Source organism: Equus przewalskii, chromosome 12 (assembly GCF_037783145.1).
Source record: "Equus przewalskii isolate Varuska chromosome 12, EquPr2, whole genome shotgun sequence".
Classification (NCBI taxonomy): domain Eukaryota; kingdom Metazoa; phylum Chordata; class Mammalia; order Perissodactyla; family Equidae; genus Equus; species Equus przewalskii.
Genome location: NC_091842.1, coordinates 24,355,356 through 24,378,223, shown reverse-complemented (window position 1 = coordinate 24,378,223; position 22,868 = coordinate 24,355,356). Strand labels below are relative to the sequence as shown.

At 52.6% G+C, this 22,868-nt stretch overlaps 2 protein-coding genes across 8 annotated transcripts in view; one reads left to right on the top strand and one right to left on the bottom strand.

Annotated features, from left to right (window-relative positions):
* The window catches only part of SCNN1B (sodium channel epithelial 1 subunit beta), a 57,432-nt gene extending 48,039 nt beyond the window's left edge, over positions 1-9,393 (top strand). For 4 of the 6 annotated variants that reach the window (XM_070568313.1, XM_070568310.1, XM_070568309.1 and 1 more), the window contains exons 6-13: positions 840-1,003; positions 1,332-1,439; positions 3,748-3,865; positions 4,952-5,027; positions 5,126-5,183; positions 5,871-5,932; positions 7,161-7,236; positions 7,507-9,393. In XM_070568313.1, coding sequence (XP_070424414.1) covers positions 840-1,003; positions 1,332-1,439; positions 3,748-3,865; positions 4,952-5,027; positions 5,126-5,183; positions 5,871-5,932; positions 7,161-7,236; positions 7,507-7,887 — 1,043 coding nt within the window. In that variant the 3' untranslated portion in view covers positions 7,888-9,393. Of the gene's footprint in view, positions 1-839; positions 1,004-1,331; positions 1,440-3,747; positions 3,866-4,951; positions 5,028-5,125; positions 5,184-5,870; positions 5,933-6,046; positions 7,237-7,506 lie in introns of all 6 variants that reach the window. The other 2 variants (XR_011524818.1, XR_011524817.1) reach the window with 1 other exon arrangement.
* Positions 9,394-12,879: 3,486 nt separating this feature from the next.
* The window catches only part of COG7 (component of oligomeric golgi complex 7), an 81,148-nt gene continuing 71,159 nt past the window's right edge, over positions 12,880-22,868 (bottom strand). For both annotated transcript variants that reach the window (XM_070568314.1, XM_070568315.1), the window contains 2 exons: positions 15,899-16,042; positions 12,880-13,289 (listed from right to left, as the gene is read on the bottom strand). In XM_070568314.1, coding sequence (XP_070424415.1) covers positions 13,123-13,289; positions 15,899-16,042 — 311 coding nt within the window. In that variant the 3' untranslated portion in view covers positions 12,880-13,122. The remainder of the gene's footprint in view (positions 13,290-15,898; positions 16,043-22,868) is intronic.

Here is a 22,868-nt window from a genome sequence, read left to right as displayed (position 1 = left end):
CTCCACTTCCTCGCTGGGTGACTTCAAATAAGTCCCTTCGCCTCTCTGTGCCTCGGTTTCCTCATCTGTAAAATGGGGATAATAACAGTACCTCTGCTCTTGTGAGCACCAGTGATATCACGTACAATAAAGCGTTTGGTCTTGCACTCAGCATGCAGCAAGTGCTCAATAAATGCTAGCCTTATTGTCCTACCACCTAGCACAGTCCTGTGGTGCATATGTGGTCTCTGCCCTCAATAAGGGGACAGTCGAGTAGGGAAGGAAGACAGACAATAAACGAAGAGTCGCGTGAGTGGGGCAGGTACTTGGAAAGAAAGTTCCAGAGCTAGGAGAGCATATAACAAAGACCCTGAGGCCTAGTCCAGGTAGTGAGGGAAGGCTTCTGGGGGAAGTGACACTTGGGCCAAGATCTGAAAGAAGAGCAGGAATTTCTAGATGAAGGGTGAGGGCAGGGACAGCATTCCGGAGTGAGGGAACAGCATTCTCGAGGGAATAGCATTTGTGAAGGCCCAGCAGCAGAAAAGGGCATGGAAGCCAAGAGGGACTGAACAGAGAGAATGAGGACCGTTGTGGTCTGAGGTGGGGCCGTGCCGTGCTGTGCCCCTAGATCTTCCCGCCATGTGGAAAAGAGATTATGGGGGAGGAATGGCGGGGAGAGGAGCCCAAGTCAGACAGTGGTGGCTTGGACTGGGGTGGGGGCCTTGGAGAAGGTAAGAAGTCTGGATTTTTGCAAAGCTGGAGCTGCCCTTGGCTAGAGGGGGCTTGGACAAGTGGGTGGGGGTCTCCCCTCAGCCTCAGGGAGTGAGTTCAGGCAGCCCTCGGCCCCACTTTCCCTGCAGGCCTGAAGCTGATCCTGGACATAGGCCAGGAGGACTACGTGCCCTTCCTCACGTCCACAGCCGGCGCCCGGCTGTTGCTTCATGAGCAGAGGTCGTACCCCTTCATCAAAGAAGAAGGCATCTACGCCATGTCGGGGACAGAGACGTCCATCGGGGTGCTGGTGGTATGGCCGCAGCCCAAGGGCAGCAATGGGGGACTGAGGGTGGAAGCCCACCTGCCCAGGACCAACCTCCCACGGCCTGAGAAGAAGGGATCCAGGCCTCCCCAAGCCCAGGCCCTCCCTCGAGGTCCACTGCTGCCTCGCCTTCTGGCTGGAACCCGCCAGGGCAGCCGTGCTCTGTGGAGGATGAGCCCCCTCCGGCGCCTGCTGGGGCCTATGGCTCTCCAGCCCCCTTCAGCATCCCCTAGACCCACATGCTTGATGGTACGGGGGTCCAGAGGGGGCTTCCTAGGGTGACCATGGCCCCCACGAGCAACCTTTCTGGATACAGGACAGGCTGGAGCGGAAGGGCGAGCCCTACAGCCGGTGCACCAAGAACGGCTCTGACGTCCCCATCCCAAACCTCTACAGCGACCACAACACCACCTACTCCATCCAGGTGGGAAGATGGGGCAGGCCTCGTGACCTTGGCCTGTCCAGATCGACCTGACCAAGGCCTCAGGTCTCTGGGAGAGCTGGTCCCCGCAAGGCCAGCTTTGCTGGAGTTTTGTGACCCCAGGGTGTCCTCGGGGCTACAGAGCCAGTCGGGCCCCTGGGTTCCCACTCAGCAGGTGTGCCCTTGGGCATGCCCAGGATTATAGGGTCTCACTCAGGGGTCCCTCAAAAAGGACTCTGGTGTGTGTGAGATGCTGAGCTAAGGGCTTGCTTGTTTTACATTATCATTTGATCCTTTCAGTACCCCCAACGGGGTAATAATACACTAATTATTAATTATTGTTAGCATTTATTAATATACTAATAATAGCAGGCTTATCAGGGGCTAGGAAGGCACTGTTCCAAGTGCTTCACGTATGTTGACTCATTTAATTCTTACAACACCCCCGAGATGTGGCCACTGTTATTAGGAATGAGGAAGTCGGGATTTACAGCCCCAGGCTGAAGGCCTCATTAAGATTCCTGAGACGCCCCTCTTGTGTCTGGCCTCCATCCCTCTAGCTGCAGCTGGGGGGCTTCCCTCTCGTCCTGATCTCCAGGGTTAGCCCGGGAGGCCTGTCCCCGGCCCCGGCCCCAGTGGAGAGGACAGTCTGAATCCTTGCAAAAGGTACAAAATGACCACTCGCTGATGCTTGCTGTGCCAGCCCAGTCTGCCTTGGCAATGAGGAAAGTATGGCACGACAAGGGGCAGCCCAGTGCCCCTCTCTGTGGCTGAGAGCCCCACATGTGGCATGGTTGTCCCTTTGCCTTAGTCACAGGAAATCCACCTTCCTCCGTGGGCCCCCGCCCGCCCACCCTGTCCGGCTGACCCCGTCCACCCCACGTCTGACCCGGCTGGTTTGGTCTGGAGGGGCTTCTGCCTGCAATGGAGAACTCGGGGAATCTTCCGAGCCTCTGGAGGGCTAGACAGACGGTCAAGGCAGCACAGGGCAGTGGGGAGCATGGAGAACGGGGCCGCAGAGGCCTCCGGCCCCAGCCGTACGGACCTCATTCTGGAAAAACCTCAATTTTGCCTCATCCAGTGCAGTAGCCACTCTGGCCAGAGACCTTGGCAAAGACCCAGGCCTGGTCAGGCGCTCTGTCCGACCAGGTCCTGCCCCATCCCCGGGCTCAGACTTGGGGCCTGGAGAGGACTGCTACCTTCCGGGAGAGATAAGGAGGTCTGGAAGGACGTAGGACGCTGGCCCACAGTCAGGGCTCCTCGTCTGTGCCCTCGCCCCGCCCCAGAGCTGTGCTCCCGGCTGGGCCGTCTCATCTGCCGGCTGCAGGGAGCCCAGGGGCTTGTCAGGGAGAACAGGAGGACCAGACATGGTAGCCAGGGAAGCAGCAGGCGGGAGGAGCTGGAGAGAGGCCACCAGAGCCCTGGCCGGGCTGGGTGAGGCAGGGCCCAGGGAAGTGGAGGGAGCAGGCAGGGGCTGGAGCGAGGAGCCCCCCCATGTCGGGACTTAGGAAACTGGACAGGCGAAGACACCTGAGCAACAGCCGCTTCCACTCTCCGAGTGCTTGCTGAGCGCCACCTGCCAGCTGAACCTCCTGACCTCACCGCACATGTACAACATGAGGAAACTGAGGCTCAGAGGTTAATGACTGGCCTGGGACACACTGGCCTGGGGCTCACTTCCGAGTGGACTGAAACCAGGTCAGAATGACCTCAACCCCAGTATGAGTAGACAGCCGTCACATTTCATCACATCCCTGAGGGGACCTGAGGCCACTCTTCTCCCCTCCCCGCAACCAGGGGACATTCCGCCAACCAGCGCAGCTCACTTCCTCATCCATCAGCTCTGAGCGTTCAAAGATGGTCCTTCTCCTTGCTTTCCCTGAGCGTTTCCCTCCAGGAAGAAGGAACATAGAGCAGACCTGTCTGTCTGCCTCAAGACTGACCTTCCGGGTCCTTCTATGAAAAGGGCTCGGAAGGTGGCTGCAGCCTTGTAACAGGAGCTCTCTCAGTGTTTGCTTTAGTATTTGGAATAAGCCCTCCCTCCCCATGTCCCCTGTGAGGCCCCAACTCTGAAAGGTGGTGGGGGCCATCCTCAGAGAGCTGGGGTGCTGAGGTCTGGCCTGAGTCCCTCTGCGGGGGCCAGGGACAGGGAAGGACAGTCACATCTTACTGTGGGGTCAGTAGGCTCAGCTTGGCTGCTTTCATCACTTCCCAGCCAGAGGGACACCTCCCCTGGCACCCTTCTCCCTTGGCCTGGACCTGAACTTCCCTGGGCCCCATCACCCGTCATGTCTGTGTCCTGCCCCGCCAGGCCTGTATCCACTCCTGCTTCCAAGACCACATGATCCGTAACTGCAGCTGTGGCCACTACCTGTACCCGCTGCCTCGTGGGGAGAAATACTGCAACAACCAGGACTTCCCAGACTGGGGTGAGTGGAGCCCCAGGCATAGGCGCCCGAGCCAGCTGTGCCACTGCCCACGAGGCTCTGACCACAGAGCTCCACGCCCTCAGCAGGGCCTGGGGGTGTGCCCACGCCTGCCCCTCCGCCGTCCGCCGTCCACAGTCCCTCCCTCCAGATCCCCCTCCATTCCTCCAGTCCATGAAGTGCACACTTGAAATGTGCAGGAGTGAATTTGTCCTCCTGGGCACGTGTCTACGTGCCACGTAGATGCCTGCACACGTGTGAACCTGGGTGTGTGGCTGCTGACGAATGCACACGTGTGCGTACATTTATGTTTTCACGTGCACAGGTGAAAGGGCATTTGTGGGTTTGTGTCTCGATACACAAGAGCACTCTGGACTGCCATGAGTGTCTGCACATATGTTTATGCACAGACATGGATTGCTTCCAGTATCTGCATTTGTGCACATTGGTTTGTGTGCACGTGTGTGCATGCACACACAAGACCACATGTATTAGCCTCAGCATGTGTGTCTGTGTCTGTGTGGGCTCACCAGGTCTCTCTGTGAGGCGCTGGGATGGGAAGGAAGAGTGAAGTGGCCTCCAAGGGCTTGAGACCTGAAGCCACAGGAGGAGGAGCCCCTGCTGGGCTCACATGAGGTGGGGTCCAGGCCTGGAGCCCTGGGGGCCTGGAGTCCAAACACCGACGGGTGTGGGCGGCAGAGAGAGTCCCACTGCTTCTTACAACCAACAAAATGTGTAGACATTCTCTCTTCCACCCACCCATCCCTTCGACATGACCCCTTCACCCCATCCCCGGCCAGGAACGGGGACGACAGGCGGAGGGAAGGCTGCCTGATCCTGCTGGGCTGAGTCTGGGGTGTCTGGGGAGAGGCTCCTCCAGGCCAGGCCAGGCACAGTGACTGGAGTTGGCGGGGAGGGACGATTCCCATGACAGGAGAGTTTGCACTGAGATAATTCCCCTACCCAACCTAACCACAGGCCTAGGTGGCCCAGGGCCCGGAGGGCAGAGGGTGCCAGAGGCTCAAAGCAGGAGGAAAGCACCCAGAAACCCCCTGCTCAAAGTCTCTTGCCCTTCCCCCTCCTGCTCAGCCTATTGCTACTCAGACCTGCGCATAAACGTGGCCCAGAGGGAGACCTGCATCAACTTGTGCAAGGAGTCCTGCAAGTGAGTGTGGCCCGGAGACCAGGGCGGGCATGGTGGGGGCAGGGCGTGCCGGGGTGGTGCTGGCGGGGACAGTCACAGGGCTGCCTTCTCTCTTCCAGTGACACCCAGTACAAGATGACCATCTCCATGGCTGAGTGGCCCTCCGAGGCCTCCGAGGTGAGACGGTGGGGCGGCCGAGCTCCTGGCTGCCCATCCCGGGCTAGGGGCAGGTGTGGGCCTAGGCCTGCAGGCCTTTTGGAACTTTGGAGAAGGTGCTCGCTCCCTCCCTGCTTCCTTCCACCAGTGTCCCGCAGGCACTGTGCGGGCCCAGCTGTGAATGAGACAGACAGTCCTTTGCCTTTAGGGAGCTTACATTCTCCTGGGAGAGACGACAATCCACAGAAATAAGACCATTGCAAAGTGTGATGACGCCTGTGTAGGAAGGAAACCGGATGATGAGAGAGTCACCAGGGAAACCACGTTAGAGGGGGTGGTCAGGGAAAGCCTCCCTAAAAAGGTGACATTTGAGTTAAAACCGGAGGATGGGGCTGCACCAGCCTGGGCGGGCTGGGGAGGAGGATGCGGGCAGAGAGAGCAGCAGATGCCAAGGCCAGGGAAGGGAAAGAGCTGGCATGGGACGGCTGGGCCTCTAGACGAAGAGTCCGGAGCCCTGAGTGCCTTCTCCCCCAGCAGCAGCCACAGCGTGCACCACTACCTTCCTCCTCCTCCCCGTGCCAACACATGGTCCCCAGGGGGCTTCAGGAAGATACAGGGCTGTGGTCTGCCTCCCAGAGGTAGCAGGGCACATGATTGGGAGGGAATGCTGCAGGCACCATTTTTCTCAGCTGCCTTCTTGGTTTCCAGGACTGGATTTTGCATGTCTTGTCTCAGGAGCGGGACCAAAGCACTAATATCACCTTGAGCAGGTGAGCCTGGAGTCTGGGCAGGGTTGGGGAAGGCAGAAAAGGGGAGGAACCAGAGCCTCAGGGGAGGGGTTTGGACATAGGGCAGCTACTCAGACACCTTCTCATATTGGTCAGATCCAGGAGCAAGCCTGGAGGAGGAAGCACTGGCAGTGACAGAGAGGCCAGCCAAGGGGACTCAGAGTCTACCACTTCCTAAAGGAGAGCCGGTTCCTCCATCTGTCACCTGTTCATCCACCTATCCACTCATCCATCCACCCATCACTCATCCTTCCATTCTTCCACCCATCTATCTATCCACTCACTCATCCACCCATCCACCCACCCATCCATCCATCCTTCATCCTTCCCATCTTCCAATCATCCATCTATCTACTCACCCATCCATCCATCCACCCCCCCCCACCCACCCATCCACTGATCCATCCATTTATCCCTCCATTATCCATCCTTCCATTCTTCCACTCACCCAGCCTCCATCCATTCAACACAAACATGCATTGAGCACAAGAAAGACACAAAGTCCGTATTATCAGGAAGCTCGAGGCTAGAGAACAGAGATCTGCAAATAGGGCTTATGGTGATGAGAGTCTGTACAAGACCCTCCTGGGGAAGCACAGCAAAGAAGGAGCCTCTGTCTGCCTGCGAGACAAGGGAGGTCTGTATAGGGAGGTGGCACTTGAGCTAATCCTCTGAGGAAGAATAGGAACTGTTCAGACAAATAAGAAGAGACAGAGATGTCCAGGCTTCTGGAGGTGGGAGAGAGCATAGCCTTTCTGAGGACCATCAGGTGTAAGGGGGAAGCCCATTCAGCCACGCTTCTCTGCCCCAGGGCCCCTGACAGGGGAGCAGGGCTTAGGACTCTCTGCAGCATCTACTGTGTATGGGCTGGCCACCCCGGGGGTGGGAGAGAGGAGCTCAGCGGATCCTTGGGGCTGTCTTGGCCGGAGTATCCTTTAGGAAGCTGGTTCAGAAAGGGGCCCACAGGATGGGTGCTGGACAGAGATGCCCTTTGTGGCCTCAGGGCTCAGAGGGGCTGGGAAGGGCAGCACTATTGGCTCTTCCTTGGACCTCACCACTCCTGGGTGTGGGCATGTGAGAAGCTTGAGCGAGAGGAGGGCTGGGGCGGCCCCTTGGCAGCCTTTCCCGCGTGTGTGTGTGTGTGTGTGTGTGTGTGTGTGTGTGTGTGTCTCGGGGAGAGGTCACCAGCCCTTCTTGCTGCCTCCTGCAGGAAGGGAATTGTCAAGCTCAACATCTACTTCCAAGAATTCAACTATCGCACCATTGAGGAATCAGCGGCCAATAATGTGAGTTTGGCGGCTTCTGACGCCCCAGCCTGGCCCTGCCACCCCTCTGCCCTGCACTCTGAGGGTGGGGGGGGGGTTCCCAAGCCCACCAGAGGAATTAGGAAAATCCCTAAAGCAGTCCCAAATGGTTTCCCTGGGCCGAGATAGTCACCCTTCCCCCCCCTCCCAGCTAACAACCCACCACATGGGAACATGTGAGGCTGGGCTCAAGGCAGGAACTGCGGCCTGACCCCCGCTCCTGCCAGGCCCTCAGTCCCCTGCTCCCCACAGATTGTCTGGCTGCTGTCAAATCTGGGCGGCCAGTTTGGCTTCTGGATGGGGGGCTCGGTGCTGTGCCTCATTGAGTTTGGAGAGATCATCATCGACTTTGTGTGGATCACTGTCATCAAGCTGGTGGCCTTCTCCAAGAGCCTGCAGCGGAGGCGAGCCCAGGCTCACTATGCCAGCCCGCCGCCCACCGTGGCTGAACTGGTGGAGGCCCACACCAACTTTGGCTTCCAGCCTGACGTGATCAGCCACAGCCCCACCACCGGGACCTACCCCGATGAGCAGCCTGTGCCCATCCCGGGCACCCCACCTCCCAATTATGACTCCCTGCGCCTGCAGCCACTGGACGTCGTGGAGTCTGACAATGAGGGCGATGCCATCTAGACCCTGTTCCTGCCCACCCCGGGTGGCCAAAGAACTCAGACCTGAGAAGCAAGATCATTGCCTAAGGCCTCATTTTATGGTGCCCTCTCCAAAGGGCTGGGACAATAGGTGTCCAAGGCCAGAGTCTGTGTCCCTCTAAAGGGAGACCAGCATCTCCCAGCCAGTCCCAGGCCGAGAGCTCCATAGGGTCACCGTGCTGGTACAGATGCGGGCACTGTGTGCTCATTTGGTTCCTGCCCACACCCCCAACCTGTCCTGATCTTTGGCCTGGGATGTCCCCAGCCAGGCCCCAGAGACCCTAGAACACCCACCCCTGGTGGCAGGCCACTTCCCTCCCAATGCCAGTCACCATCTTCTCCAGAGGTGAACAGATGGGCACGCCGGGCTATCTGTCGCCAGAATCAGCAGTCCTTTCCTCCCTGGCCTCGGCTGACCTCTGTGAATGGGTGTGGTGAGGGCAGCGGTTGTGGAGGCAGGATGAGCACCAGGTGTGGGGCAGAGCTGCCAGGTGGCACATGTTTTGTTCTAGAAAATAAAACTAGAAGACACCAAGTTGAGCTTGGTTCTCGGTCCAACTTCAGGCTGGAGCACCCTGAAGCATCTCTGGGGTGGAAGGGCATCCGTACTGCCTTGAGGGGAAAGGCCCCCAAGCAGGTGGTTGTTAAAGTCCTTTCAAGTTGTCCCTGAAGCAGTGGCCTTATGACTTTCTCAGTGCCACCCAACTTAGTTCTTTGGGTTATAAGAACAGAGAGAGAAGGAGAGAAAGAAGGAGGGAGGGAAGGAAAAATTCAGGTCAGGCCCCCTGTCTCTCTCTGCTTTCCCAGGCAGGCTCTCCTTACAGTGCAGCAAAAAAGGCCATGGGCGGGGGCCGGCCTGGTGGCGCAGCGGTTAAGTTCGCACATTCCGCTTCTCGGTGGCCCAGGGTTCACCGGTCCGGAACCCGGGTGCGGACATGGCTCCGCTTGGCACGCCATGTGGTAGGCATCCCACATATAAAGTAGAGGAAGATGGGCACAGATGTTAGCTCAGGGCCAGGCTTCCTCAGCAAAAAGAGGAGGACTGATAGTTAGCTCAGAGCTAATCTTCCTAAAAAAAAAAAAAAAAAAAAAGAAAGGCCATGGGCAACACCAGACTCACACCTCTCCAGCTCGGCAAACAGCTTGGGGCGAGCCTCTCTGTCCTAATTATCCCCCAAGTTCCCAGGCTCATTCCCATTGGTCACTGATTGGGTCACATGCTGTCTCTGAACCAATCAGTGTGACCAGCTGGGGGGCTGCTCCGATTGGTCAGACCCTGCCCATCCCTGAGGCCAGGTGGCTGCCAGCAGAATCATGTGTTCCCAGGGTGGTGGGGACATGGCATCTAGGGGTGCCAGATAAAATACAGGCCACCAAGTTAAATAGGAACTTCAGATAAACAATACATTTATTTTTTAGTAGAAGTATGTCCGTGTAATATTTGGGGACCTATTATACTAATAAATCATTAGTTTTTCTGAAATTCAAATTTAACTGAGCATTCTGTATTTTTAGTTGCTAAATATGGCAACACTAATGATTCCCCAAAGAGAGATCAGGGAGCTGTCACCAAAGAGGAATGGGCCCTGCTGTCACCTGCCGGACGCGGAGGTGAAGGCACTCGGGCTTCACAGCCCTGCTGTTCTGGAACACCTGGCTTACTGGCCGGAAGGCAGACCAGCTGCCCCCCATCAAGTGCCCACGGTGGCACCTGTGGAGGAAGGAGGTGCCACGGACCTGGTGCCACTCCAGCCAGCCGCAGGGAGCACGCCTGGGAGTGAGTGGGGAAAGCCTGGGGAGCCAGGTCTCCCTGCTCAGGGCCGGCAAGGCTACAGGCTGGAGTCACGTTCCTGGCGGTTACCATATTTACCATGATGACGACAACTTTATTATTAGCGGTGGTTGTCACCACACAGATGACCATTTATTGTTCTTATTAAACAATGGCTACATTGTATCAAACACCGACCACATGCTAGGCACCAGGCCATGTACTTTATAATCTTACTGCATTTAATTCTCATAACCACTGAGAAATATTATCATCTCATTTTACAGGTAAGTAAATTGAGACTTGGAGAGGTGAAATAAGGTACCCAAGATCACTATCATAGTAAGTGACAAAGATGAGACTCTAGACTCATCCTCTTGCTGCCAGTGGTCATAAGAACACCAGTGCCTTACAGGAGCCTGGGGCTTTCATATTTATTGTCTCATCTGATGCCATGGGGCAGGCAGAGCAAATTGTTATCTGTCTACTTTTGCCAGCTCATTGACCAAAGTTAACTTGAACTGACTTAAACTAAAAAAAGGGAATTAATTGGTTCTTGTAACAAAAGTACAGGCATTTCAGGCATGGCTGTATCCAGGGGTTCACCTAGATCTGGTGATTTCTCTAGCTACTGGCTTTACTTTCTTCTGTGTTGATGTCCCTCTCAAATTGGTTCTCTCCATGTGCTGCTCTTCCCCTCACTGTGCCAGGCTCCATTCCCTCAGCTCAGCAACCACAGTGGGAAGAAAGCTCCTCCTTCAGAGTGTCCCAGCAAAAGCCCCAAGAATGGGGCTCATTGATCCTCCTGGGCCACGTGCTCATCCTGAACTGCGAGAGGTTCTGTTGAGACACTTTGCAGCAGGAGCGAGAAGGGCGCTCCCTGCCCTAGAGCTGCCTGTAGGTGCATGAGACGGGGCCAGGTGACAGTGGGCGTCAGCTGTCATCCCTGCTCTCAGGGCAGTGCTCAGGCCCAAAGTGAAGATGGACAATGGCCCCATCTCTGAAAGCAGGCTCTGAGTCAGACAGAGGGGCATTTCCTCCATTTCTCCAGGTCTGGAAGAGACAAGTGCTGCTCTGTTCCTACACTGGGAACTTCAGAGCTGTTGAGGACTCAAAAATGAGGCTGGTAGGGCTCGAATTCCCCAGAAAATGGCATTCTGAATTCCCACCTCTACCCCAGAGGGGAGGCAGGTTATAGATACTGGAGGACTAGGAAATTCACGTTTATCATGCACTAAGGACATGCTGTTGCCTTGCTCTGTCTCCCTGGCTCTTCAAATAACCCTATGGTTAGGTGCCATTATGACCCCCATGTTTCAGATTAGGAAATGAGGCTCAGAGAGGTGAAGTGACATTCCCAAGGTCACACAGCTGGGAGGTGCAAAGCTGGGAGTTAAGCCCAAGCCTGTCCCCTCAACACCTATGGCTCTCGTGGACACTGGCCCAAAGGTCACCCCGAAGAGCTTTCCACTTCCCAGCGGCACGTCTCACCTTCCAGGTTTCCAGCTCTCATTTCTCTGGAGCAGGAGCTGGGCTCAGCCCCTGCCAGGGACAGTTGGTGATGCACCACATGAGAAACCAAAATATTTTTCTTTGTGTGGGTTCTCAGCTGATGCTCTTTCCGGGCCAGCAAAACTGGTTCCAAGGATGTGAGGACAGAATGTGTGGGAACCCCTGGACGACAGACCCAGTGGGACACTTGCCCTGGCAGCTGGGGGGCTGGTTCACGAAAGGCTGGGCTGGGGGGCTGCCACTCCGGAGGGCAGTCACAAGCAGGCTGACCCGCTGGGAGTCGGTGTCACGCTGCATGCCTCCCATCCAACAGTCAGGATGCAGGCGCACAGACGCCAGGCTCGCTCCGAACCCCAGGCCTGGCACGTGGCAGCTGAGTGACTCTGGGGAACTCCTAACCGTCTCCACACCTCTGTTCCTTGTGTAAGATGGACAATACTCCCTGCCTCCCGAGGCTCACATGAGGCGTGGGGGAGAGACAAGTCAAGCTTGCCCGTCCTGGAACACAGTGCGTGCTCAGCTCCCATAAAGGACTACAGAAGCCCCATCTGTTCAGGGCAGCAGCAAGCCCAGCCCAGGCAACCAATCCTGACTGTCTAAGCCAGGGTTTCTCTCCTGGAGGTGACATGGCCCCTGGGCCACATCTGGAGACATTCTTGGCGGTCACAACTAGAGGAGGAGCACGGGCATCCAGCAGGGAGGGGCCAGGGATGCTGCTGACCATCCTACGACGCACAGGACAGCCTCAGAACAACAGCTCTCCAGCCCAAAGGGCAGCAGCACCGAGGCTGGCAGAAGCAGTCCTGTTCCCTTCGTTCCCAGCCTCCCTTGCAGGTGGGGGATGCATGGGGACCAGAAATGGCCAGTGAGGCCTAGGAGCAAGTTGGCGGGGGCTTCTGGGAAGGCCTTTGCCTCCCCCTGTGGAAGGGTCAGGATTGCCGCTCGGCCGCACCCTCTCTGGTTTCTTCCTCCCTGGACACGGATGCCACACCTGCAGCTGCAGGAGTCGCCCTGCGAGGATGAGGCATCCAGCCTGGGGGAAAGAAAGGTCGAGACCACAGCGGGGCTGGTCCCTGTCCTGGCCGCCCAACCACTAAATCAGTGCCCATAGCTGCCACCATGTGACTTCTTGTTACTGAGAAAAATCAACGCCTATTTGTTTAAGTCACTCAAATTACGTTATTCTGTTACTTGTAGCCAAATACAATCTTAACAGATACAGAAGATATTGGCAAAAAACCTGACAGAATCCACATCATCCTGTGAGTTTTAAAAAACGAAAAAGGAAAAGCCCAAGTTGTTCCTTTGGCTACAGGACCTCGAGGCTCTGGCCCCTTCCTCTCTGACCTTATTTCCTACGCCTGCTTCCACGCTGCTGACCACGGACTGCAGGGTCTGGCCTGAGCTCTTCCCTCCACCAGAATGCTCCTCCCAGAGCTCTTTAGCACACGCGTCTCTCATCCTTTAGGTCTCGGGGTTGCCCCCCCACCTTATCCCAGCCGCCTTCCACCCTGACGCCCTCTTTGTCCCTCGCACTAACGTCTGACACCATCTCCTCTTGGTTTACCTGCTGATTCTCCCTCCCTCCTTTTCCCACTGCCGGCTTTCTTCCCGCCGCGTCCCCAGTGCGAACAGCACGGCACATGGGAAGGACAGACGCTCACTGAAGAAAGAAGGACGAAAACAGCCTTCTTTCATTTCACAGTATTTATTAAGTCCATTTTTAAGATCAGATCACTTAAAAAAATCATCTGAAAATCCCTCTTATAAATAATAAACCTCTAATTTACAAGGGTTTTTTTGATTATAATACGAAGCAAGTCTTTTTGAAATAAACTGCCCACTCCTGGGCGGGTTTGAGAGCGATTCTATTCTGGAGAGTTGCTGTGAGCCAGTGCCCCAGCCCTGACCCCCTCTCAGCAGCTGCGCGGCAGGTCAGTAGTCCACGCTCCGCATGGCGGCCACCGTGGCAGCGAGGCGGCGGGGCAGGCCTTTGCTGACCTGCCTATAATCCTCTGGTTTGGCCTTCAGGAGCGTCACGATGTTCTGGAGGGTGCGGGAGGGCTGCAGGCCCAGGGCGTCCATCACGTTGATCAGGTAGTCTGCGGGAGTGGGGAGCAGAGACACGCTCGACAGGCTCAGCACCAAGCGGGACAGAGCCCCAGGAGCCCTCCCCTGAGTAAGAAGCAGAGACCGGCCCCCAGCCCCCAAATGCTGGTGCCTGCGCTGCTCTCAGAGTGGGGCTTTCCAAGAGGGGCAAACCTGACGGTGCACTGGCCGGAGTCCAGGAACACTAATGGAATACGCAAGCGGCTGACGTCACCGCCAGCCCCACCACCCACCACACTTAGCTCTCCAGATGGACAGCCGCCCTTGCCTGAAGCTCTACATGGGGGATTCCTGGGTCCCCAGCGCTGCCCCCAAGGTGCCAGGAGACACATGAGCTTTTCTGAGCAGCTACCAAAGACTTCCCAGCAGAATGCCACCAGCGAAGACAAGTGGTGGCCTGGTACAGTGTAGGCTCCCCCACTTCCCGGCTAACTCCCTGGGGTACTAGTTAAATACAGATTCTGGAGCCCAGCCCAGACCAAGTAGAGAATCTCAAAGAGAGGGTCCAAGGCGTCTGTCCTAAAAAGCAGCCCCACGATTCTAACCACCAGGCAACGTGGGGTGACACTGGCAGAATGGAGAAGAGGAAAACCACGTTTCCAAGGTCGGGGTGACCTCGGAGAAGTCCTCCAACCTATCGAGTTCCTGCTTCCACCTGGTGCAGCTGCATTGTTAAGAGGATGGAATGGGACAAGGCCAGGACAGCCCCTGAGGCGCTGCAGGTGATCAATAAATGGTGTTGCCTTTCCTTCCTTCCTCCTTCCTGGGCGGGGACAGCCCAACCCGAAGGGAAGCATTCCACAGTGCCCTCTGTTCCTCCTCTTCCGGCTCTAAGCACTGGAGCAGGCCCCACCCAGCGGGTCCCTCCCAACTTTCTGATCACTGCCCAGGTTAATCTCTTCTCCCTGACTGGATGGGAGCTCCAGGCCTGGCCTGTATTTTCCCTTGTGTCTGCTTCTGGAGACCCAGCTCAAGGCAGAGCCCATAGAGGGTGCTTCCCTCTGGCTGACTCATGTCCAGCTCATGTGAGCTGCATCCCAGGAAAGGCACCACCAGTCAGTCAGGCACCTATCTCCTGCACGAGTTTACCCGTAAAACTGAGCTCCATGCGACTGTCAGCCAGGAGCTGCAAAGGTAGCCCCTGGTCTACCATGACAGTTTCTGTTTGGCCAGCACAGTGGTTTTGGTTTTATTTTAACATTTAATGCGAACATCTTGGAGGTGGCCACACATTGCCACAGACCTCACCACTCTATCGTGTTACACTTTGAGCTTCATGCATTAGCCTTTTCTTCCTGGCCCCTAACCACACTCCCTTCCAGTGCAAGCCCAATAAGCACAGGGCTGTCTACTTCTCTGTTGTATCCCATCTCCCAGCACTACGGCTGGCACACAGCAGATGCTCAATCAATGCCGCATGAGGAATGATGCATATGGAGGGGGGAGCTTAACAGGGTTAGGGAGAAATCACGTGGACAGTTGAAATCCACAGGCAATCTCCAAATCTCACTTCACTCACTAGTTCCGGCTGGTTCTCTCCTCAACGCTCCTGCCTGTACCAACAGGGACCACCAATGAGCACCTGAATCTCCCTACCTCTCTTCTCTGAACACTGTGCCCAGTAAGATGACGAAAAGCTGGCTGCTCCTCTGGCTGCTCCCTGCTGAGAGCTGACCATGGAATGAGCACAGCTCAGGAAATCAGGCAGCTGGATTCTAGGCCTGGCTCCATCCCTGATTGCTCTGGGCCCCGGAGGAAAGCACCTCACTCCTATGCCTTCTTCAGCAAAACAAGAGGCTGGCTTGGCCCTGTGGTCACCCAGGCCAAAGCTCTGGCTGGGTCCCCAGGGAGCTGATCTGTAAGGTTGCTAGCACCCTCTCCCCTGACCACCCCAAGAGCTGCCTCGGGTGAAGTCAACAGAATGATACCCAGAGGCTGGGGAGCCTCCCCAGCCACCTGCCCACAGCACCCCCACCCTCAGAGCACCACCAGGCAGTGGCGACCTCAGTGATGGTGCCATCAGGAGCAGGTGGGCACGCTCCTCTCTGACCTGGGTGGGGGGCAGGTATTCTAGATGGCCTCGTTATGCAGCTGCCCCATGCCTGTTTCCTTATCAGCATGATGGAGGCCAGGGCACCGACCTCACAGGGGAGTTCTGAAGATTGCATCAGGTGATGGGTACGAGCGCTTGGCTCAGCGCCTGGCATGCCTGGTGCACAGTAAGAGCTTAATCAATGTTAGTTCAGGTGATTATTATATAAATGGGCAGAAGGCAAGGCAGGGCAAAGCAGCATACACGAGACTGCGTCACTCACTTCAACTCAGCTCACTGAAGCTCCCCTAAGGGTTCCAGCCTCGGCAGCCTATCGGAATCCCCCAGGACATTTTCAAAATATAGATGTCTGGGCTTCAACCCAGACTTATTAAGTCAGAATCTCAGGGTGCGGGGGTTGCTGGAGAATCTGCATTTTTAACAAGCATCATAGCCAAACCCAGAGTTGAAAGTAAGAGGAAACCTGGGATGAGATCCCTGGAGGGTAGGGGAACTGACAGATGCAATGGCCAGAGCCATCCCTCCCGCCGCCTGTCCCCGGGGACCCACCAATGTCAGTGGCCAGCTGCTTGGTGGAGTGTGGCGTCAGCTCGGGGATCTGGAGGATCACGTCACAGTAGGTCTGCATCGTGGCTCTGGCGATCGAGCCCAGCCAGTTGTCAGCCATGTTGTCCAGCTCGGGCAATTCATCCCCTGGAAAGAGAAAGAGCGTCACCACAGAAACAGAACCTGCTCAGGAAAAACCCATCACCAACAGCTTTTACGGAGACCTGCTGGGTGACCTGGCCCACAGCATCTGCTATGTGCACAAACCTGCCAGGGAGCTCACGGTCTCGGTGGGAAACACAGGAAAGAGAAAACAAGTTCATCTTAGGTCAACTGGTACTGACTAAGGACAGCGAGGATTCAGAAAAGGAAGCAATCAGCTGAAGCAGAACAACCTGCGTCCCCAAAGGCTGGGGATGGAGTGCGGCCGTGCAGGCCAGGAGGATTTCTGCAGACAGAGTAAGAGGGAGGGTAGGAGGGGGACCCAGTGAGAGGAGAGCCCCACACGAAAAGTGAGAAGGTGGGAGGTTGGCACAGCCTCCCAGGAGACAGACAGCAACGGTCAAGACACAGGCAGCACAGCAGAAGTGAGACCTGGGTTCGAGGCCAACACTACCGCCAGTGGGCTAAGTTGACCTAACCTCCCAGGGCCTGTTTTCTTCATCGGTGAAACAGGGACAGCAACAGTCCCAGCTTACAGGGCTGCTGTGGGAATTACACGAGGCCCCCAGCACAGGGCCAGCCACACACTTAGTGCTATACACACAGTAGCTGTTAGTGATGGAATGATCATGGGGAGGAAGAGAGTATGTATAGGGAGCAGCGGGAAACAGCGATGAGGGCATAGCCCTGGTCATGGAGGGTACCCCAAGCATCATGTGGACCCCAGGCAGTAAGAGACAGGCTACAACTGCAGGTGCCCAGCAAGGTTATGACATGACAAGCCGTGGAGGGACAGCCAGTCAGTCTGTGCGAGGTGAAGGAGAGGATGGGGCAGCCATCCAGGCAAAGGAGAGGCTGGCCTGGTCTCTAAGGGAAAGGGGGAGACACCTCAGGGTAGAAATGGAAAGAAGGGGCAAAATGAGCCACATTAAAAAACAAGTATGGGAACAAGCAGTGAAAAATAATACATTTAGGAGAAGATAAGCAAAATGCTACCACTACTGCCTCCACTAATAATAATACAGAATATCAAGTTACATGTCAAACTCCATCTGCATAGAGCGGAGCCTGAAGGGCACCTGCGAAATGGAAATAGCAATGCATTCAATGGTGGGATGTGGTGATTTATTCTTTTAAAATTGTGATCTTGTTTTGTATCTAGCATCTATATGACAAATACAAACTGTCCTGTTTTTTAATTAAAAAACAAAACAGGACAAACATAAATGAGTGCAAAGATAACAGTGTGTAATCTCGGGTTTCCACTTTGGAAAATGACTGCTGGACCAGTGTGCGCGTGGCCAGAAACACAACTTGGCAGGGAGGCTGGTTTAGGGGTGAAGCTCCTTCCCACCGACTTTGACCTGATGGTAGAACAGCCAGAAAGGGCTGAACACACAGGCCAGAGCACCAACTCCCTAGATTCGACAGCTCTCAGATAGAAACGAACCAGAGAAGGAGGCTGCTGCCTCGGGAGACACTCCGGGTCGGGGGAAGAGCGCCCACACTGCACAGAGGGTGGCAGGCAGTCATTTGTTAACTGCATGAGTCCCATTTGCCGAGGCCCTGCTGTGTCTGGTGCTGCCCTGGGTGCTGGTGCTGGGTGGCCCTGCCCTTAACGCCCTCTCCAGCCAGGGGAGTCAGAAGGCCCTCAACACGGCAACGCCAGGGCTGCAGTAAGGGCGCGGTCCAAGACAGACGGGAGCCCAGAATCAGGAGCAAATAGCCGCGCTTTGCCTGGACAGATGGGCCATTTGCCAAACACACGCGGAAAAAGAGCTTTCCGGGCAGAGAACACAAAAATCATCTTTAAAGAGTGCTCACGACAGACGAGAGCACATGTGAGATGCTCCCACTCACGAAGAAGCATGTGTACATGTGGACCTGCAGAGAAAGGCGCGTGGGGAATGAGCGTCTCACATGTCACCAGGGGCTACCTCAGGGCAGATTTTTAATTAGGAATTTTTTAAATTTTAACAAGTTAAAAATTCCTTCTGAGTGGCTGAAATGTGAGCCTGTGGAGGCAGAGGAGTGAGGGAAAGGGAGGAGATGAGGCTCGAACATTCTGGGCAGGAGTGAGAAGGGCCTCCAGGGCCAGGCCAGGGAGGGGCTGGATAGTATCCCATAGGTTCTAGGGGGCCATCGGAGGTTTTTAAGCAGGCTGGGAATCATCAGCCAGAGGGTGAGGACAAGAACCAGGAAATGTAAGCAAAACAGACAAAATGCAGGAGAGAGAAGAAATCTCCAGAAGGCAGGGTGTTGAAAGGCCAGGCCGACAAAGTGCTGGGCTCAGCAACATTCGAGCTTCTCTTTGATTTGGGGAATGGTCTGGCCACAAGCACTTTCGAGCCATTTGAAGGCGGCCTCTTCCTGAGCCGCACTTCCCACAGGGCTGGCCCTTCCCGAGCGCCCACGGTGCAACAGCAGCTCATCAGAGAGGCCGCACCTGCCCACCAGACGACCCATCCAGAGCCTCAACACCCAAACCAGGAGCTGCCCCCTCTGCCAGTAATCCAGGCCTCAGAGAGTGCGGGAGCATCCACAGGGCCCAGCACTCACCCCGGCAGCACTTTCCTCCTCAACCCAGAATCACAGCTCCAGCTGCTGGCCACCTCTGAGCAGACCTCCCACCCCTCTGCAGCCCAAACTTGGTAACTCACTAAGGAAGAGGACCAAGACGAGCACAGAGATTCAAGTCTTCCTGCCAGGGCCTTTGCTATAACCCACTGTGTGTGTGTGACCCTTGGATACACCACTTCAAAGTTCCCAAGTTCACCTCCCTCGTGGGAAAAAGACTCAGAAAGACTTTTAAATCTCCCTTCTACTTATCATATTGTTGAGAAAATGCCATTTATCTAAGCCAAAAAGCTACTGGCTGTTCACTAGCTGGTTCTTAAAACTTGCATTATTAAAATGCCAGAAATCCTTAGATTTTATACAGGCGTTCACTGTATGATTCTTTCCAATTTTCTGTATAGTTGAAAATTTTTGCAATAAAATGTTGAGGAAAAAAAAATACCCAGATTGGCTTGTTGTTGCGGTGGTTGTTAACGTTTTCAACCATTGTTACAATTTTACTTTACGGCTGGAGTCTTTTCCTTCTTAACAATGCCCAACCCAGTGCCTAGCACGCAGTAAACAGTTAATAAACAGTTCTTAAGTGAACGAATGAATGAGGGAGTGAGTACAAACAATTACATGCTCACTAAATCTGTATACATTATTTGTAGTGGGACAATAAAACATTATGTTCTTCCTGGTGTGATGCAACAGACAGCAGACAGAGCACCACAGTTTTCTTGCCAAAGAATTTGAACCTGATTTTAATCCTTATCAATAAGAGATACATAATGCAGTATATATGGGTGAAATAACATGATGCCTGACATCTGATGTAAATACTCTAGCAAAAAACGTGAGGGAAATATATGAAACAAGAAGCCATTCCTGAAGTTGGATGATGAGTGTCTGGGGCTTTGTTGTACTGTCTCATTACTTTTGCATGTGCATGTGAAAACTTCTATGAAAAAACGTTTTCTAAATTTTTTACATTTAAAAAGTATATTAGCAAATAGATGAAAATAAAAATCACTTATATAACCTCATAGCCCTTCAATAATTACTATCAACATTTTGGTATACATATATTTTTTTACACACAATAGAGAAATATATTCTTATAAAAAAATTTTGGACAATACAGAAATACAGAGAGTAAAAAGTAAATCTCTTTCACACTTTTCCTCCCACAACCTGCCCAGAGGGGCCACCGAGACCAGTTTGGTCCGTATTCTTCCACACCTGCTTTCCATGCTTTCACATGCATGCATACATGTAGAAATACACAGGGTTGAGTTTTTTCAAAATGGAAGTAATATTATATGTGTTATTTGGCTTCTTGCTTTTTTGTTTTAATAATATTTTTGAAAATCTCACCTGAAAGTCCAAAAACAAAAGTTCTACCTCTTTTCTTCTAAAGAAAATTTTTACATTATGGATACATCTCAATATACTTCCCTATTGCCCATGTAATAGACATTCGGGTTGTTTCTCATTGTTCGTCATTACAGACAACTCTGCAATGAAGCTCCTCACATGCACCTCTGTGGGCACATAAACATGGATTTCTCTAGAATGGACATCTAGAAGAGGAACTGCTGGGTCAAAAAGGGTGGGTTTACTTTGACCCTTGATAGAGACCGTCCCCCAGACAGCCTTTGTCAGTTTATTCTCTCATTGACAGAGTCTGAACTGTGGTTTTCTTCTTTGTTTACATCATGAGACTTATCATACAGACGGAAGAACGTAGAAAAACCATCACATGGGTTTTAGAGAACAAGTATAAAGCCAATGCCATTGCAAACACCTCTCTGGTAAGAAAAAGGCCACTGCCAGTACCCGCAAGCTCCCACACACCCCTCAAGCCCAGCAGGCAGCGGCTGTCATCTAGACCCCAGGGAACCCTCTCCCGCCCTGCTCTGCAGCCTCTCTCCTCCCCGAGCATGCCTTCCAGCTCTGGCTGTATGGATTCTTTTCGTCGTATTTCTTTTACCCAATAATGTGACTGTGAGAATCATCCATGTCATGTGTAGTTGTAGCTCATGCATTTTTAAGATTGCACACTATTTCATTGCACGACTGTATCATAATGTAGGTATCCATTTTGCTGTTGCTGGACATTCGGGTTGCCAGTAGATTGGGGCTATTACCAAGTCACCATGAATATCCTTATAGATGTATATGTATATGTATATGGAAGAGATTCTATGGCCAAAGGGTATGCACAATGTCACTTTTACTGGAAAATGCCAAACTGTTTCCAAAGTGGATATACCAATTTACAGCGGTGGATGAAAGTTCTCTAGTCTTTTCATCTTGCATTTATATATACAGCAGTTTCTTAAATAGACTCACACCGTATATACTATTTTATATCTATTCTTCACACTTAAACGCTTAGAATATCTGTATAAGTCATCAAATATTCTTTTATAATATCATTTCAATGGATGTACATTAAATTAAAACTACATGTACATTTCACTACATGGATGTACCCAAATTTTTTAACCAATCTCTACAGTTTTACATTTGTTTTTCTCTTCAGTGTTTCACTTTTATAAACAATGCTAGGATGAACATTCATAGAGTTACACTCACGATTATTTTATTAGCATAGTTATCTAGCAGTAGAATTCCTGATCTAAAAGGGCATACACCTTTCTAAGGTCTTTGCTGGGATGTTAAGCAGCCCTCCAGACGTTCTAACTGTACAATTTAAACCGTTCTCCTCCATCTTGCCAATATTAAGTGTAAACACTTTAAAATATATATATGCATATATAGTCAATTTAATAGGTTATAAAATGGTATTTCCTACTTGTACTTGCAGCTATTTGAGGATTATTGAAGTTAAACATTTCTTCCTATGTTTTTAGGTTATTTGAATGCCTTCATGTTCTTTACTTATTTTTCTGTGGGGTACTCATGGTTTTCCTACTGATTTGTAAGAAACTTTCATAAAATGAGGATATTAACCATCATTAATCATATATTTTGCTATTTTTTCCAGTTTATCACTTACTTTTCAATTTCCTTTACAGTTTCTACCTGTTTCATTTCAAAAAGTCTTCCCTTCCCTACCCTTAAGATAAATTTATATTCACTCATATTTTAGCTTAGCAGGCTTCACATTTTAAATAGAATTTTTTTTTCAAAAATTATATGAGTCCTTAATGTTCACAATCCCATGAAACTTATGAAGGTTTTATTCATATTATTTCACAAACGATTTATGGAAATTCAACAACAATGCCTAATCTCTATGGGATAAAAAGCTTGATTACTGATTCAAGCAAACATACTGATTATCCTGAATAATTCCTCTTTTATCCTCTTTAGTTTTCCTTTTTGATGTGTCGAAGTCTAAAAGAGAGGTACAAGATTTTCTCAATACTAAGGTGGTTTTGTCAAATTCTCATTCTATGTCTGACTGTTTCTTCTTTATATATTTCAGCACTGTTTTATTTGACACACAGCATTCCTGACTACTATAGGCTCACTGTGGAATTCACCTTTTACCAACATAAAGAATCACTTTGATCCCACTTATCATCTTTCGGTTTGAGTCAACTTCATCTAATAGCAACGCAGTCATCTACTTTCTTTTTATTTGCTTTTACATAGGATGTCTTTTAGCATCTCTTTATCTTTAACCTGTTGACGTGATTTTATTTTCTGTGTGGTACCCTCTCTTGAGCTACTGAATCTTTTATATACCAAGTGATTTTTTTCTGTTTGATCAGTCTTACAGAGGAAGGCCTATAATGCCCAATATTGGGAATAAGATGATTTTTGATCAGAGTATGGGGTCCCTGTTCAAATCTCTCAGGCCCAGATATTGAGAAAAAGGAAAAGTTTTAATTTATTATATTTTTACCTTGTCAATTTAGAGACCCAGGAGCCTTGGGGTGTTGGGAACAAGCTACAGCCAGAGGCATCTGGAGAAGAAATGTTACCTCTGTGCTGAAGAGCTGATGTCTGTCCTAACCAGGAAAACCACTCTTATGAGGTGCCACTTTACTTGGCATGTGGCCCACATAGCAAGAACACGCCCAGTGGGACCCTTGCCCTGTGACCTCGCTTCCACCACCACCGAGTGCTTATGACCCGGGGCCCACTTGCTCCTGCCTCCCCAGCTGAGGGGCACTGGTGGAGCTCACCGAAGGGTGCTCTGCATAGGGTGAGACAAAGTCAGGACGGCTCTTTACTTAATGCACCATCCCTCAGAAGCTCCTCAGAGTGTGAGATA